The sequence below is a fragment of the Centroberyx gerrardi genome, chromosome 23 (assembly GCF_048128805.1).
Source record: "Centroberyx gerrardi isolate f3 chromosome 23, fCenGer3.hap1.cur.20231027, whole genome shotgun sequence".
Classification (NCBI taxonomy): Eukaryota; Metazoa; Chordata; class Actinopteri; order Beryciformes; family Berycidae; genus Centroberyx; species Centroberyx gerrardi.
Genome location: NC_136019.1, coordinates 9015104 through 9030168, shown reverse-complemented (window position 1 = coordinate 9030168; position 15065 = coordinate 9015104). Strand labels below are relative to the sequence as shown.

Genomic DNA, 15065 nt, shown 5'->3' with positions numbered 1-15065 from the left:
AAGCTTTTGAATGAATCAGGGTGACATAGACCCATTTCTCTAAAGTCTCAACCGTAGGCTGAGGGTGTTGTTTTATATGACCTAACTAACTGAAAAACTACAGCAAAATACTGTATATTGAGTTTTGTTGAAATGTGGTTAACATAATCAAGAGCTGACAAAAACAATGTGGGAATTTGTTACAAGTTGTACTGGATCTCCTCAGCCCACTCTGACAGTGTCAGTGTGAGAAGTTGAGTTGAACTCATCTGCACCCAGGAGGACACTTCGTCAGCCTGGTACATCGGTATTAGCATGGCAGAATCATCATCGGAGAAAACACACTCATAGGACCGATGTGGTGTGTATGTGATATATTATGGAGAGGGGTGTGTGTGGATAAAAGAATGCCTACACATTTTCCACTTCAAAATTCCACCCTGCTGTGTAATATAACTGTCAACTAGGTAATATCACTCTATAGCTATTATAAATTATTCTTCACAATAATAAACATCAGATATACAGTATGTATAATGTGAAATGTAACATGTGAAACACAGTGGGCCTACAGCTATATAACATGTTGTTATATGTGTGTCACAACTGAACGACAATATTTTTTGCATATTTTTCCTGTTTTAGTAAAACCTAAACCTTTCAAGATCTGGAAATGAGAAAAAAGGAAGCCCGGTATGATCTGTTTATGTGTTTATGAGCCTGCTTATACAAAAGTGAACAACACAAATTTACCAGACCATTCTGTGTGTGTGTGTGAGAGAGAGAGAGAGAGAGAGAGAGAGAGAGAAAGAAGAGAGTGCCTTGCTCCACTAAGTTAATGGACCATTGTTCTTGTGGCAGAGAATGTGTTCATTGTCTGTTTTGTCATTTTGTGTGTGTGTGTGTGTGTGTGTGTATGTGTGTGTGCGCATTCATGTGTGTGTCATACCGTCGGCCTCGGCTGCTTGCTGCGCCTCTCTCTCCAGCCTCTGACGTAGCAGCTCCTGCTGCTTGGCCAGGTATTGCTTTATGAAGCTGTTCTGGCTCATCTCCTCCCCTATCTAAAACACACACACACACACACACACACACACACACACACACACACACACAACAGCAAGAGCAATATGTTAAAAGCTACATTCTACAAATCAGAGGAGAAATACCCACATCAATGTGTTCTCCTTACTGTTACAGGGAATCTACACCAAAACGTTTACAATCCATATAAAAGAAAGAAAGAAAGTTCCCTCCCACTAATATCTCCTCCACAAAGCCAAAGAGCAGTAATTGTGTGAATGGTGAAACTGAGACTTTAAAGTTCGATATAGGACAAAATATAAACCCTTGTCATGACATTTGACCTTAAAAACACACAAAAAGTATTTACTACTGTTTGCGTTTGCAGAGATTTCACCTCTGAATATTTTGTGAGGGCGATCTGATCTCACAATAACACAGCAGCCATGTTTCTTTATACAGCTAAATACAAAAACCAGTAATAACTCCTGGTAGAATAATTTAGGTCTACTCACTAATGCACGTCTCACAAAACTGATGCATAGATCCCAATGTTTATGATTTGACTCTTAATTTTGTTGGAAGAAAAGTCAAAAGCTACACAGACTCTAACCCATCTAAATACCTGAGAGTTGGGCTGCAGCCCAATGTGAGAGGAGGATGACTTCTGCAGGTTCTCCAGCATCAGGGCCTGCAGGGAGTGACGAAAGAAAGGTATTTAAAATGTAAAATGATATAACATGAAGGTAAGTCATCATAAAGGTGGTAAATTAACACAAGCCAGCTGCTAGTAAATTCTGACTAGATGAAGAGGTGAGATGTCAACAAGCAGCAAAATTATATGCTTCATCTTTCAGAGGGACTTCAGGTGATGTAGCAGGGTGGCCTTATGTCATCTGAGGCTCTCCCTGTTCCAGCACCCGTTGAGTGGAGCTCAGCTACATTGTTCATATGTTTGTTCATCATTCTATCTATGGAGGGAGTGTGACTAAGATAGAGGGGTGCTAAATTGTTGGCCAGTCAAGTACAGGGAGGAGTCAACTCTAAACCTGATGGACCATTCACAGATTTTTGATGTTTTGGTTTACTCAGAGACAATACAGCCAAGTGTTTTGGATGTATGCAAATTACAAAGAAACTGACCCTGACGAAAAACCCTATGCCTATAGGGACTTACGGTGTTAGTAGCTCTCCATAGTGAGTTATTAGTGAGCATTTTGTACTACTTTATGGTATATTTATCTCCTTTGATATGACTATAGGATTTTCTGTAGCATAATACCTTTAGTGTGTTATTTCGCTGTTGTATTCGTACAGTATCCTTTCTAAAATGTATTATAGGATTCCTATAATTGTTTACAGGCTGAAATGCAGACTGAACCTCTGTTGCAAAACTATCATAATAAAATACTTAAATGCTGATTTTATACAAAATTGCATCTGAATAATAAAATATGCGTCGGTGAAATCGGAATAGGTATGTTTACATGGCAAGGCGCGCCCCCGAACCCCAATACACACACACACACACACACACACACACACACACACAGAGCGCGGGCACGATTATCAACTGTAACGTACAGTACAGTATGTGCCGCCGCTCGCTTGCTTACACTCCGCTTAGCTTAGGCCTCGACTTGACAGGTGCACAGTTCAACTGTGTGCAACACGGTGAGCGAGTAGTTACGAGTGAAGTCAAAGCGTGATCGGAAATTCGTTGCAATGCCAATCACAAATCACCAAAAACAAAACATGTTGTTCATACGTAATAACGTGTGCCAGCCGATTTATGCATTCCCGCTTCTGAATCCACACACAGTTACGGCCTCTAACGTTAACCCCCCTATCTCTCGCCTCCTGCTGAACTTAGCTAGACTCGACAGACGCCCAAAACATGACCAAAAACTTACCCCTTTCAGTCGCTTTATAAGTGCATTTTTCTGCCCGCTTTTCGAGAGGTTTCTTTGCTCCAGAGCGGCTTTCAGATCCGCGACTCGGAGCGATTGTAAAGGTTTTCCATCAAGCGTAATATCTTCGTCCGCCATTTTGCTCCCTCCGCTTGTCTAAACTCCAACAAGCGTCGCTACGGCTGCTGCTCGGCGTCAGAGTTCGGCAATCTCCGGAAGAAGATCGGCTTCTCCGAATCACAGCAACAGTACTGTATCAGGGTAATTTAAATCTCATATGTATGTTATATAGCGACTACTTCTTGTCATGCCTGTTTGAAAATACTGTATCATTGTAAATTATCGGGCCAATTTAGGCTCGTTGCCGCACTCATCTTTAAATTATAACGTTCAGGAAGTTAATTTAATCCTAATATTGTGATGGTTGTTCAGACATTCACCAATCGACAGTCTTTCTGCAGATTTATGAAACATTTTTTGATAGACAGACTGCAAAATCAATGACCCACACACAACTTTTTTTTTTTATCACTGAAAAAAATGTATTTGTGCATTTTGAACGGGAATACAAGACAGACATCGAATGTAGTGTTCAACTTCCTTAATGCAGAGACCTGTTAGGCCTGTATTACTGGAGGAGACGAGTCAAAGCTTCACTTCTAAACCTCAGCAAATAGGGCTAACTGACCCAAATGAGCTCACATAGTGTAAAAAACATTCTTGTACAAAAGAAAACACAACCCTAGCTTAATCAAACTTAATATTTTTTCCAGAAACATTATTGTTCGATTTAATTCACTGAGTGAAATCGTCCCTGGTTAAATATGTGCATATATAAAAATTAGAGCAAATTAAAGCCATGCAAATCCGAAAGCAAAGGAAATACAAACTTGACAATAAATATATAATGGTTACTTGTCGATGACGCTCTCTTTATATATATTTCTAAGGCCCGTTTTGGCAGGCACGTATTCATTAAGTAATACTGCAAACCTCCACTAGGTGGCACTCTGGGGCAGGACAGATGGAAAGGGGCCACGTTCAGCAGGATGAAACGCTGGCCACCGTTTATACAAGGAGAAATGAGTAGTGTAAATAATCCTCGTCTCTAACGTGACAAAAATCACATCTATTCAGCTTCCATTTCTAAATGTGCACACTGAACATGATTCTGCTCTATTTTGGCACAGACCAACCAACATATGTCTGGTGACTGGTAAAAATGGAAAGTGGGCAGAGAGCAATATAATGGTCAGAAACAGAAAACAGGTGTATTAGACATAAACTCAACTGTTTCATTTGATGCAGCTGTTATTACACATATGCTCAAACTTCAGGCAACACTGAAATATGACCAACTTGGCATGGTAAATGTGTTACAGAGATTTTATGTGTTCAAAACAATATAAGAATGATGTAGTCACTCAGACACGGGCTGTGCTTCATTCCACAGTTCCTACCATGTGTCCTTAACTCCCCGCTTCACAGCTACAGTAGGCAGCTGAACTGGAACATGCATAGAGCAGGTACCGTCTGAGCCTGGAAAAAATGTTCACCGTCTCATGAGAAGTGGAGCGGAAGAGCAAAGAAAGCGAGAGAAACGTTAAGCGTGGAAACCCTAACAAGACAGGTGGAGACAAGTAAACCCGGCCAACAGGTTTTCTTATCCAGAGCCAGCGCAGGGCCGTGGGAAAGAACAAAATTCATCACTCCCTCTCAATCTCTCCATCTATTCTCACAGATTATCTCGTTCGTATTCAGACAAGGCTCTCGTTGTTCTCCTTCACGGCATCTTTAATGTATGTAAGACTGCATGTTTGTAAACTGAATGGCAGGGGTTGAGAGATGTGTCATGCAATCTTTAGGAAGGTTATGGGAATAAGAAGATGTACAGCAGGTAATTTCTACTTGCCAATGGAAATGAGTGGGTATTATACAAACACTGAAAACACTCTTGAACAGTTTTAACCCTCATCCTACCGACTGGGGTACCCGCAGACCCCAGAGGTATACTTTTTGTCATATCTCACAGGTGCTTTATTCTATCATTCCAATTTTTCATGACTTTGTCAATCAATTTGTTCCTAATGACTTCATATCATTGTTTTCTGTTTCTGTTTTAATTAGTGCTTTTTAAGTATATCAATGTATTGGGGTCCTGGGGGACCCCGGTCAAAAGCACCCAATTCCGCCTATGCAGTTTTAATAGATGGAACTATTTATTGAGTTCATGTTTGCCATGGGTCCTAATTTAAAGTATCACACACTATCAGGGGGTTAGGGGCACTCTGTCAGTCATTTTGAAGGAGACAGACACAGATGCAGCAGACAGATTTCCTCATGTGCTCTGTCGACGACCCTAAATACTGCTCTTCCTAAGGTAAGATGATGTTCAAAGTCAGAAATACAATACATAATTTAATTAACTGTAACTTTCCTACAATAATAATAATCTGTTTTTGTTTTTTTCAGACATTAATTACATAACTAATAATGTTTTGAGAAGAAATAAGTTAACATTTTGCTATGATGGTTGTTTCTTACAGTAGTTTATTCTTGGGGTCCCCAGTCGGTAGTCCTTGTATGTTAAATATGTTGGTAGGATGAGGGTTAAAGGGTAGAAAGTCAGGCAAACATCCCACCACACATCATATTCCATTTCTTCCATGTTAAGCCCAGAACACTCAATATGCTGCATCAACAACTTCAGCATGATAATCACAAAAAGCATTCCTTTCAGGAATCACAGTAGCAAGTAGGCCGATACCAGGATGTTCGGCTTCCTTCTGTGCTATTTTTGGGAGAGGGGGATGGTTAAATAAATAGAGACAGGAAGGAAAAATGGCTATCATGTGAGGAAAAAAATTTGCAAACATAACAAAGCGAGGCTCCCAAGATACCTGGTCCACAAGGACACTCAAAAGTCACAAAGAGGCTTCAAATATTATCAATAAGTTATCGACACGCAAAAAGACAAGTGTGCTTGGCACCAAAGCACAGTGGTCAGTATAAAAACAAAAGGCAAACCAACACACACTTAGAGGGACAGAACCAACACAGTCAAAATCCAGCTGGGCAACAGCTGTAGCACGGCTAACCACTCTTCATCCACGATTCCACTTTTCGCCTGCTTCAAATCCCATTCAGTTGAAAGGTAACAAAAGAATGTAACAACAAATAAGGCATTTCAAAGAGAGAAAATGCACGTGTAGTGTAAACAAAGTTTTACGCGAACAATACGAAATATCATAAAGATATTTCCGCCAGCCGCTGGAGCAGACTAGAGAAGCCCGCTGCCTGCTGGGAGAGCTCGGCGACGCGGTCCACCATCTCCTGGGTGGCCGAGACTGACGGGTAGTTTTGCGCGGCGCCCTTTGTTGCCACGACAACCGTCTTCAAGGCCTGGCACAGTCGTCCCCCCGAAGTTGTGACCTGAAGCAAGGAAAAATAAATAAATAAATAAATAAATAAATAAAAACAACTTACACAATTATTACACAGCTTTAACAGATTTTAATTCTCTACTAGGGACGGACGATTCCACATTTTTTGGAGTCGATTCCAATTCCAAATGAAAATATGTACACAAAATATATACACAAAAATGTAAGTTTTACACCAGTTGGCATTCAACCAATGAGCCTTGAATTTCTCCCTCCCCACTTGTTGTGAAATGGATCAGAATCAGACCAAAGCAATCGAACACAGATTAGTAGGCCTAAATCAGAATTAATTAATTACAAATTCGTTTAAACAACTCCAGATTCCAGAATTTGGAGTTGAGATTGCAACAGGAGTCGACTCCAATTCCGTTTTTTTAGTAGAATCGATACTCAGAATCAACATGATGGAATCGAGAACCGACTCGATCTCTACTTTAATTAACTGTCCATTACTGCTAGTAAACTAAGTGGGCAAGACGTGTTCGGGCCCATTTTTAGCAGAATATAATGTCTGTTTCAGGGCAGACTCGACTCAGACAGTACATGTGCTTATCGTTAGGATTTTCACGATTTTCTTTAACCATACAAGGCTACATGCTATGTTTCCCACCCATACTAGGTCATGAAAACAAAGCCACACATGGTTTGCTCCACTAACCTTAGCCCTGAGGTCGGGGGAGGTCAGGAGGCGGGAGAGCGTGTCCCCGATGAACACCAGCTTGTGGGCGGTCACAATGAGACTCTTCCCCCTGGCGACGAAGATGCGGGGCGGCTGGTTCCCCTGCACGCTGCTGAAGAGCACGTCGATGGAGTCTGCCAGGCAGGAGAGGTGGGCGAGGCTCTGAGACGAGTAGAAGGACAGCAGCTCCGAGTCTTCCAGGGAGAGCGACACCGGCAGGGGAGGCGACGGGGTCAGCTGGAGGGGGGAGGTGTGCGAAGAAAGACAAGTTTAGTGTTTTTTCCAGGGAATGTCAGGTTCATGCTTCAGTGGCTGATGTGTCAACAGCATCAAATGTATTATTATTATCATCGTTAGGAGGTTAGCGGTGGACTAGAAATTAGATAAGCAGGCTTGTGACAGAAGCGACAGTGGAGCTGCTCAATGGCCAACAGTAGACTGTGGCTGTGTAAATGTATATAACTGTGTGAATTTGATGCACGGCATTGCTGAAGAAGAGTATGCATGCTCAGTCAATGTTTTGTTTTTTTAAATGTGGTTGATAGTGTCTCACAGCGAGAGAGAGAGGGACACACACACATATGAATATACACAGTACGTCAGAAAAGGGCATTGTCGTAAGGATGATTGCGCTCCTCTGCCACTCATTGTCCTGCAGCCTGCATTCTCTATAAGCCAAGATTGTTAAGATTAACAAATGACCTCTTGTTGGCCGGCTATGGCGTAACCCAGGAATCCAAGAAAGGAGTAGAAAAAAAATGCAGATTGAGTGATATAAAGCATGACCTCACTCTCAAGCAACAGGAGAAAGGACATGCAGACTTAAGCAAAATTACAATAATATGTAACAGTTATCTCTTATGTACATTATTATAGGTTGTTTGTCTGCAACTGTTTGCCTTGATGTTGATTTCTTGGGGAAAAAAAAAAAAAGATTATTTCCTTGTCAAATAAAGCTTAAACGTTAACAAATAAGTAAATAAAACATTGTCTAAATCTCCAAGCAATGGGGGGTGGGAGTACAGATTAAAAATCAACAAGGACAAATGTGATATAGATCGAGAGCAAGTCAGATGATGTTGGGTAAACGCGGTGAGTATGGACTCAAACAGGTTTAGACCAGATCAGGTTTAGACCAGATCAGGAGCCAAAGAGCAGAGTAACTGTCAATGCCGAGCTGCAAGTTGGATTAATGACTCACACTGCCCATCAGTAAACAGCACACATACACACACACACACACAGAGTGAATCAATGACTTATCTGTGTAGACTTGCTCTGTGTGTGTGTGTATGTGTGTGTGTGTGTGTGTGTGTGTGTGTGTGTGTGTGTATTGTGAAAACTTATCTGAGAGTGAGAGACTGTGCCCTGTGTGAGCAAAGGCTTATGTGTGTGGAAAAAAAAAAAGAAGAGGAGATTTACCCTTGGCTCTGCTGTAATAGTTTGTGTTTGTCCGTTCTCAGCTGGTGCATCGGGAGGCGGCTCGGGTTTTCCCTAGTGTGGGAAGGAGAGAGCAGGCATGTTTACAGACATGGCCACAAAGCCTGTGTAGATTGTATCCACAAACACAAAACTAACAATGCAGAAATTACATGCACGTGTAGTTATGGCAGAGATGAGTCAACGGCAAGGATGAGGTAAAGACAAAAAAAAACAGGATAGAGGAAAAAAAAGCAGAAAAAGAATGGTAGTTGCATGTCCAAAAATGCTTCTGGAAAACAAAAAAAAAAAGAAACTGGGAAAAAAAACAACAACAAACCCTTAAGAAAAATGACTGGAAGCCGCCTGCATATGTCAATTTTTTCATGCACATGCAGTAGGCCTATATAAAATAAACACACTCCACCATGAGGACTGACCTGCAGCTTGACATATCCGACACTGTCTCCAGCAGGTAACGGGGCGGGAATGGGAGTCAGGCCGATCCCTGCATACTCATTGCTGGGGTCTTCTTCTCCCTCGCCGGGGCCCACTGTGAGGGTCACAGAGGATGTAGTGGGGGGCAAGGGGAAGGCCGGCTGAGGGGTTGGGGGCAAGGGCCTCTCCTGGATCCAGCTACCTTTACGTGAGCCCATCCCACCGCCAGATGATTTCCCATCAGGCACAGGGAGCGCGGGCAGAGGCCTGCGGGACAGGGATTCCTGGGAAGGCAGACGAGGACGCCCCTGAGCCTGCAAGAGGAGGGTGCTTTCCTCAAGGGCCCGCTGCACCAACGACAGGAGGCCTTCAGACGGAGGAGCGTTGCCGATAGCCGATAACGCCGGCAGGAGGTCTGAGAGGCGAGCCCAGGCTTGATGAAGAGGCGGCGGAGGATCACCGGAATGGTTCGCTTTCCAGACGGACAGGATTTCAGCCAGTGAGGTGGCCAGGTCCCGCGACGACAACGTGGAGGTGGAGCTGGAGGCTGTGCTCAGTACCGAGTGGACGAGGCTGGAAAGCGAGGCTCTCCATTGGACATCGCCGGAGCCGTTACTGGAGATGGAGAGGCGGCGAGTAGAGGTGGAGGAGGACGAGGAAGAGTGAGGCAGGACGTCGATGGTGAGAGCGGGCATGTCGTAGATGCCGCAGTCCGGCTCGGAGGAGTCCTTTGGATGGTCTCCACAGCTGGCTCGTTTCTCAGGACCAGGGACAGAGTAGACCTGTCCCACCTGGGTGGTATCTTCTCCAGACAGGCTGGTTGTGGACTCTCCTGGGCCCAGTGGCAGGCCGGGGAGCGTCGGGACACTGTAGACATCGTCATCGGTTTCATCAGCCACGAGCACCGAGCCGCTGTGCTGGAGATCTGATGTAGACATGTTCAGAGTGATGGTGGGGACGTCATACACCTGCGAGACGTAGAGAAGAAAGGAGAGGAAGAAAGTCTTGCTTAATCCTTTGTTTGTAAAGTGTGTGCGGTATTTACCTAATGATTACATGCAAAGACTCTAGGATTATTTCTATGGGACACAATGAATAACCACACTGGCAAGGAGAACAATGAAGCAGTTTAAGCCAATGCACTATTCCAACTTCACCCACAATAGGTATTAAAGGAATACACAGATTTTGTAGTCTTTTGTATAAATCTTTGATCAACCTAGAGTTGGGTGCTTGCACTGTATGAAACTAAATAAATACTGAATACACAAAGGTGAAACATATCCATCTTCTCACCGCACAACAGTAAGATTATTCAAGACCTTAGATGTTCTTTACACCTGGAATTAAAATGCATACTGGGTAATCAGACTGAAATTGGTTAGAGAAAAAATACATAAAATCCAGGTGTAAATGCACTTAAGATTCACTGAAGATCCAATCACCCAACAACCTCCAGAGGTGGTCAGAGACATATTTGGCCACATTAACAGCAAAGTGTAAATGTAATGCGTCTCCAATCCATATAAAGCAGACACAAATAAAACAAAATCAAACAGCTGACAGCCAGCTCAGATAATAACATACAGGTGTAAATGTAATCCAGCTAAAATCACATCTACACACAATCCGGATACGAGACGCATGTTAACGTCAGGTGTCAAGGAGGCCTTAGTTGCCACAAAGTCAATGTATTCCTGTAACATTACTGGGGAGACCAGTGGGGATGAGTGGTATAGCCTTGGTATGGCTCTGACAGCTGGGTGCGACTGGGAGAAAATAGCAGCAGCAGCCTTCTAACTGGATAGACAGGCTCCCACGGCAGACAGAGACAGGTGTGGCCTTGCCTTGGAGAGGGGGAGGGAGACAGACTAATGGTGGAATGTGTGAAGAAATGGTGACAGGACATTCGATAGTCATCTCTTGTTGGCGTTCCACTTTACTTGTACAGACACGAGTTCAACACACCGGTTTGCCACAGTTCCCAGCTAGCTGTTTGGAATTCCTACCAAGGACTGCGATTGCATGGTGACAACATGTTCACAGTAGCAGATGCTGTATAAAATCTTCTTCTCATGTGCAATATAAGTGCCATGCCTATATAAACTTTTATGTTGATTTTTCAATGTAAGGAAAAGGGAACGAAGACACAAGATGAATCTGAAAGTGAGTTCCCTTCTCGAAACAGGCATCAATATGATGGTGCCCAGGCTCCATCTGTGTCTCTGCAGGATATAGATGTGAATGGAGTTGTCTTTACCTCTGACTCAGAGTCAGCTTGCGGGGGAAGAGCGCGGGGGGTGTCGTAGATGCTGTCGTCGTCACCAAGGGAAGACGGGGCTGGACGCTGCCACCTGCCACTAGGAGGAGTGTCGTACACCTACCGGGACAACAACAGCACAAAATCAAATTCTGATTACCAATTAAGACACATAATCTTGAATTATATTCATGTATTCCCTAACCATATCTCCTGCAGACTTCGACGGCTAACCAAGTGTTGTTTGGCAAAATGTTGTCAAAGAACAATGCGGGGAGCCACAGGAATGATACAGGCTTCCTAAGGGGCTCCCAGCAAAATTAAAATCAATTTAATCTCACTTTAATTTCATTTACTAAAACATAACGCAAAGAAGAATTGCATAAAATGGCTATTTTGACCATAGCTTTCATCCATTGTTGACTTTGCACTACTGCACCTAATGTAGGCAATTCTGACTGAACCACAGTCAGTGTTTCCTCTAATGGTGAGGGTGCACCAAAATTGCTAAGGTAACATGACCTTAACATGCCCAGGACCCTCTGTCCACTTCTTTTTTTACCCTCAGTATTTTGAATGGAAAAATTGCAGTGAGGTAATGTTGTGCATTCCTGAGTCAGTGATGAACGCTTAGCATGGTTTTAGTGCTTAGAGTACTGGTATTTAAGAGTTTGAACTTTTAGCAAAAAAGCACCATGCTTCAAAAAGATCGTGATTTATATCGGCCTTGGCCAAACAAAAACTAAAATTTCTGTATTGTTCAAATGCTAATGAAACTCAGGCAACAAATATTCTCAGATGTGACTCACAGGGATAGAAGGCATTTTTGGGGGGCCACTTTGCAAGAAAGTGCAAGTATCCCTGCTATACAGAAACATCAGTATGGGCTCACAACATAACACGTGGCTGAGCAGCATGACTCTGTTATACAGTAGATTTGAGAGTGGGCTAAGTGAACTTACCTGCTCATCCACAGGATCCGCATAATCTTGATTTTCTCTTTTGTTCTGTGCATTGTTCCTTCTCTCCAGGCCATCATTCACTCTCTCCTCTTTGCCTTGAGGAGCGCCCCTCTGCCTGTCTCCTTCTTGCTGCAGACTTGAAAGAGTGGGCTGAGTGGCTCTGGGGACAGCAGCCGACGAAGGGGCCGTTTGTGGTACCTCTTTCCTAGTGACGCCCCTCACTGGAGGTGCTGGTGGAGGAGGTTTGCGGGCAAAGTTTGGTGATCCAGGTACCCTGACCTGCCCCGCTCTGACCAGCAATGGGGACCCCCGGTGACAGGCCAGACCCGGCTTGCCCCGGGCAACGGCAGGGTTGGGTGAAACCCCTTTGAGCTGAGGTCTGGGAGATGCCTGGGCCGGGGACGACGGCTGTTGGTGGGCCTGCAAAGGTGATGCTGCGGCTGGAGTCCTGTGAAGGTTGGCTCCCACAGGAGTGGGCGTTTGGTACACCCCAGGGGTCTCCTGGCCCACTTTGGGCTGGGGGGTGAGGGGGATCCCGTTGACCATGGAAGGGCCATTGGGACAGACAGCAGTGGCTGGCGTAGAGCCAAGAGCAGCCGTGACGCCTCCTGTTGGGGTTTGGTAAACATCCTCACCTGCCAGCGGTTTGCCCCTGGGCACCAGATAACAGTTGTCCGAGTGTCCTGTTGCCACTGTTTCCCTAGGGACGAGATAAGTAGTGTCCTCTGGGTCCTCTGCTGCCCTGGGCATACCAACGGGGGAGAGGTACACAGACTCTGAGGCCAACAGAGGTCCTGGCTGCCTGGCATGCTGGGCTACCAGAGGTGTGGGAGTTGTTGGAGTCTGGTAGAGGGTCCCCGTCTCTGTACCTCGTCCTCTGAGAGAGGGGGAGCGCGGACGTCCTGCCACCCCAACATCCCAGTCAGGTCGGGGCCGGGTTCCAGAGCTGGAGTGGGAGCGAGGACGCCCACCCTCTACTCTGCGGAGCTCCCCGGGCCTTGAGGCAGGTGCAGCTCCTGGGCTCTGGTACAGCCCCTCGCCCGCGCCAGGCGGGGAGCGGTACACTCCATCTATGTCTTCTGCACTGCTGCTGACAGCCGTCCGCGCCAGCGGGGCACCTGGGGACAGGTAGACCAAGTCCGAGCCCGGGGGCGGGGCGGTCTGAAGGAGACGGAGGCGGTTGGCAGGGGCAATGCCCTGTCGGCCGTGCAGGGAGCAGAGCCACCAGCCCGGCCCGCCGCCCTGCTCCTGTTCCAGAACCATGAGGATGTCGCCCTTCCGGAACGCCAGCTCCTCCGGGCTCTCCGCTGTGTTGTCAAACAGCGCCTTGGCCAGTACCGTCTGAGGAGGAGACAAGAGTAGAAACTAATGCAAATGAGGAAATGAGAGAAATGGACCCACTCAACCATTTATTCACACACACACCAAATGTCCGTACGAAAGAAGGTTTAATACACAGCCCAAATTCACACAAGCTAGTCTCTCACATCTGCACACCACAAACAAACAAGTACATTGACATGGCAACCCCAAGTCAGAAGTGGAAAATGGCTGATTGTTTAGGGCTGTTGAATGGAGAGTGAATAGGAGAGAATGGGGAACATCTCTTAAAATGAGCGTGTGAGAGAGAGAGAAACAGAAAGGGGGTGGGTTAGTGAAAAAGACAAATTGTAAAACTCTAAATTCACGGCTGTGTCAGTGATCATGAAAGAGTGAGAAAAGGGGACAGAGGGGATCAATGATCAAATGGACAAGAGGGCTTAATGGTAATGAGAGAAGAGCAGGAGGGGGAGGGGAGGAGAGGCACATCTGTCCCTTGTTGTTTAGGGTTTAATTGCCATCCCAAAGCCACAGAGTCAGGCCCCCTTTCATTTTCTAAACCAACCCCCTGGGGGACAACTAGGCTCCATTGAGCCATGTGGGACCCGTTCAGGAGGGTAATGGAGGGACAGCTTCTAAAGCCAATACCTCAGGAGGATCCAGACAAAAATATCAAACCTACTCTGATAAAATGTAAACATCCATTCATGCACTGCCAATCCCAAAAGGTGCACATTATAGTTAGTAAGTCACACAATTGTCCATCATCGTGATACCACCACAGGAAAGAGTACACAACCACACAAAGAAACAAATACTGTACTCACCGAGAGGGACATGTTTGCTATGTCTCAGACACAACTGTAATTCTTCTAAAATTCACGAGCAATGTCCATAAGAGTCCGGGTCAGTCAGGGTCATCCATCTAGATCAGCTCACGGATGGACTGGACGGTAGAGAAACTTGGTGCTGTGCCACAGCTGGGGCTGAGAAGGACACATCTCCGGCAGGCTGAGTCAACTCCTCGTCGTCTCCACCTTCTCCAGGAACCTGCAATCCATGTAAAATTGCTCCTCACGTCACGACTCATTTATAAAACCGCAAGACAGTTTTAGTAACGCTGGCTAACCTCAACACAAAACTTAAAAGGCACGTGAAGTGGAAAGTAGGCAGGCAGCAGCAGCAGCTGTCTGTCCTTTCCACGCCCAGTAAATGCAGCCCATCTTGCGAAAGCTAACGGTTAGCTTAGCTAGCAACGTTAATACGAATATGATACGTGGCGTGCACTCGCTATCATAGCTACCATCTAAGGTTAGCTATACAACTGCTATCCATGTTCAAATCACACCTGAAGACATCTGAAAAGCAAAAGTTACGTTATGTAGTAGCGGCCTGCTAGCTAGCCAACGTCGCTATCGTTAATGGTGCACAAAATTTTCAAAACAATGGCAATGCCGGCATAAACTGCAAAAGCAAATTTGCTGGCTAGCCAACCTTAGCATACAAACGCGTGGTTGTTAAATAAATACCCCGATTTGTCTTGTCGTCGATGAACTTCACATTGATGCACAGTCTGAGATGGGCAAAATCACTTTGTTTCGGTCGTGAAAATCCGTGGCCATCGGTGTTCAATCA

General features: G+C 45.1%; 2 protein-coding genes and 1 non-coding gene across 5 annotated transcripts in view; all 3 read right to left on the bottom strand.

Annotated features, from left to right (window-relative positions):
• acin1b (apoptotic chromatin condensation inducer 1b) overlaps nt 1-3053 on the bottom strand; it is a 28215-nt gene extending 25162 nt beyond the window's left edge. For both annotated transcript variants that reach the window (XM_071909095.2, XM_071909096.2), the window contains exons 1-3: nt 2913-3053; nt 1625-1690; nt 929-1040 (exon numbers count right to left, since the gene is read on the bottom strand). In XM_071909095.2, the coding sequence (XP_071765196.2) occupies nt 929-1040; nt 1625-1690; nt 2913-3047 (313 nt within the window). In that variant the 5' untranslated portion in view covers nt 3048-3053. The remainder of the gene's footprint in view (nt 1-928; nt 1041-1624; nt 1691-2912) is intronic.
• On the bottom strand, nt 197-315 carry LOC139919410 (small nucleolar RNA U6-53/MBII-28). Its single transcript, XR_011784998.1, has one exon. It is a non-coding gene; the product is annotated as a small nucleolar RNA U6-53/MBII-28 (small nucleolar RNA).
• Nucleotides 3054-4681: 1628 nt separating the features above from the next.
• Nucleotides 4682-15065, bottom strand: efs (embryonal Fyn-associated substrate). Of its 2 annotated transcripts, XM_071909114.2 has the most exons (8): nt 14960-15065; nt 14258-14480; nt 12111-13451; nt 11149-11268; nt 8891-9856; nt 8454-8525; nt 7011-7268; nt 4682-6341 (listed from the first exon to the last, which is right to left on the bottom strand). In XM_071909114.2, the coding sequence occupies exons 2-8, from the start codon at nt 14267-14269 to the stop codon at nt 6156-6158; spliced, it is 2955 nt and encodes a 984-aa protein (XP_071765215.1). In that variant the 5' UTR covers nt 14270-14480; nt 14960-15065; the 3' UTR covers nt 4682-6155. The 2 variants fall into 2 exon arrangements, with proteins under 2 accessions (XP_071765215.1, XP_071765216.1); XM_071909115.2 differs by lacking the exon at nt 8454-8525.

Excerpts from the sequence above, each read along its gene's own strand:
- efs (XM_071909114.2), bottom strand. Across the intron at positions 9,857-11,148 it reads AAGCTGACTCTGAGTCAGAG|GTGTATGACGTCCCCACCAT; the intron begins GTAAAGACAACT and ends TACGTCTCGCAG. Across the intron at positions 7,269-8,453 it reads CTATTACAGCAGAGCCAAGG|CTGACCCCGTCGCCTCCCCT; the intron begins GTAAATCTCCTC and ends TCCCCCCTCCAG.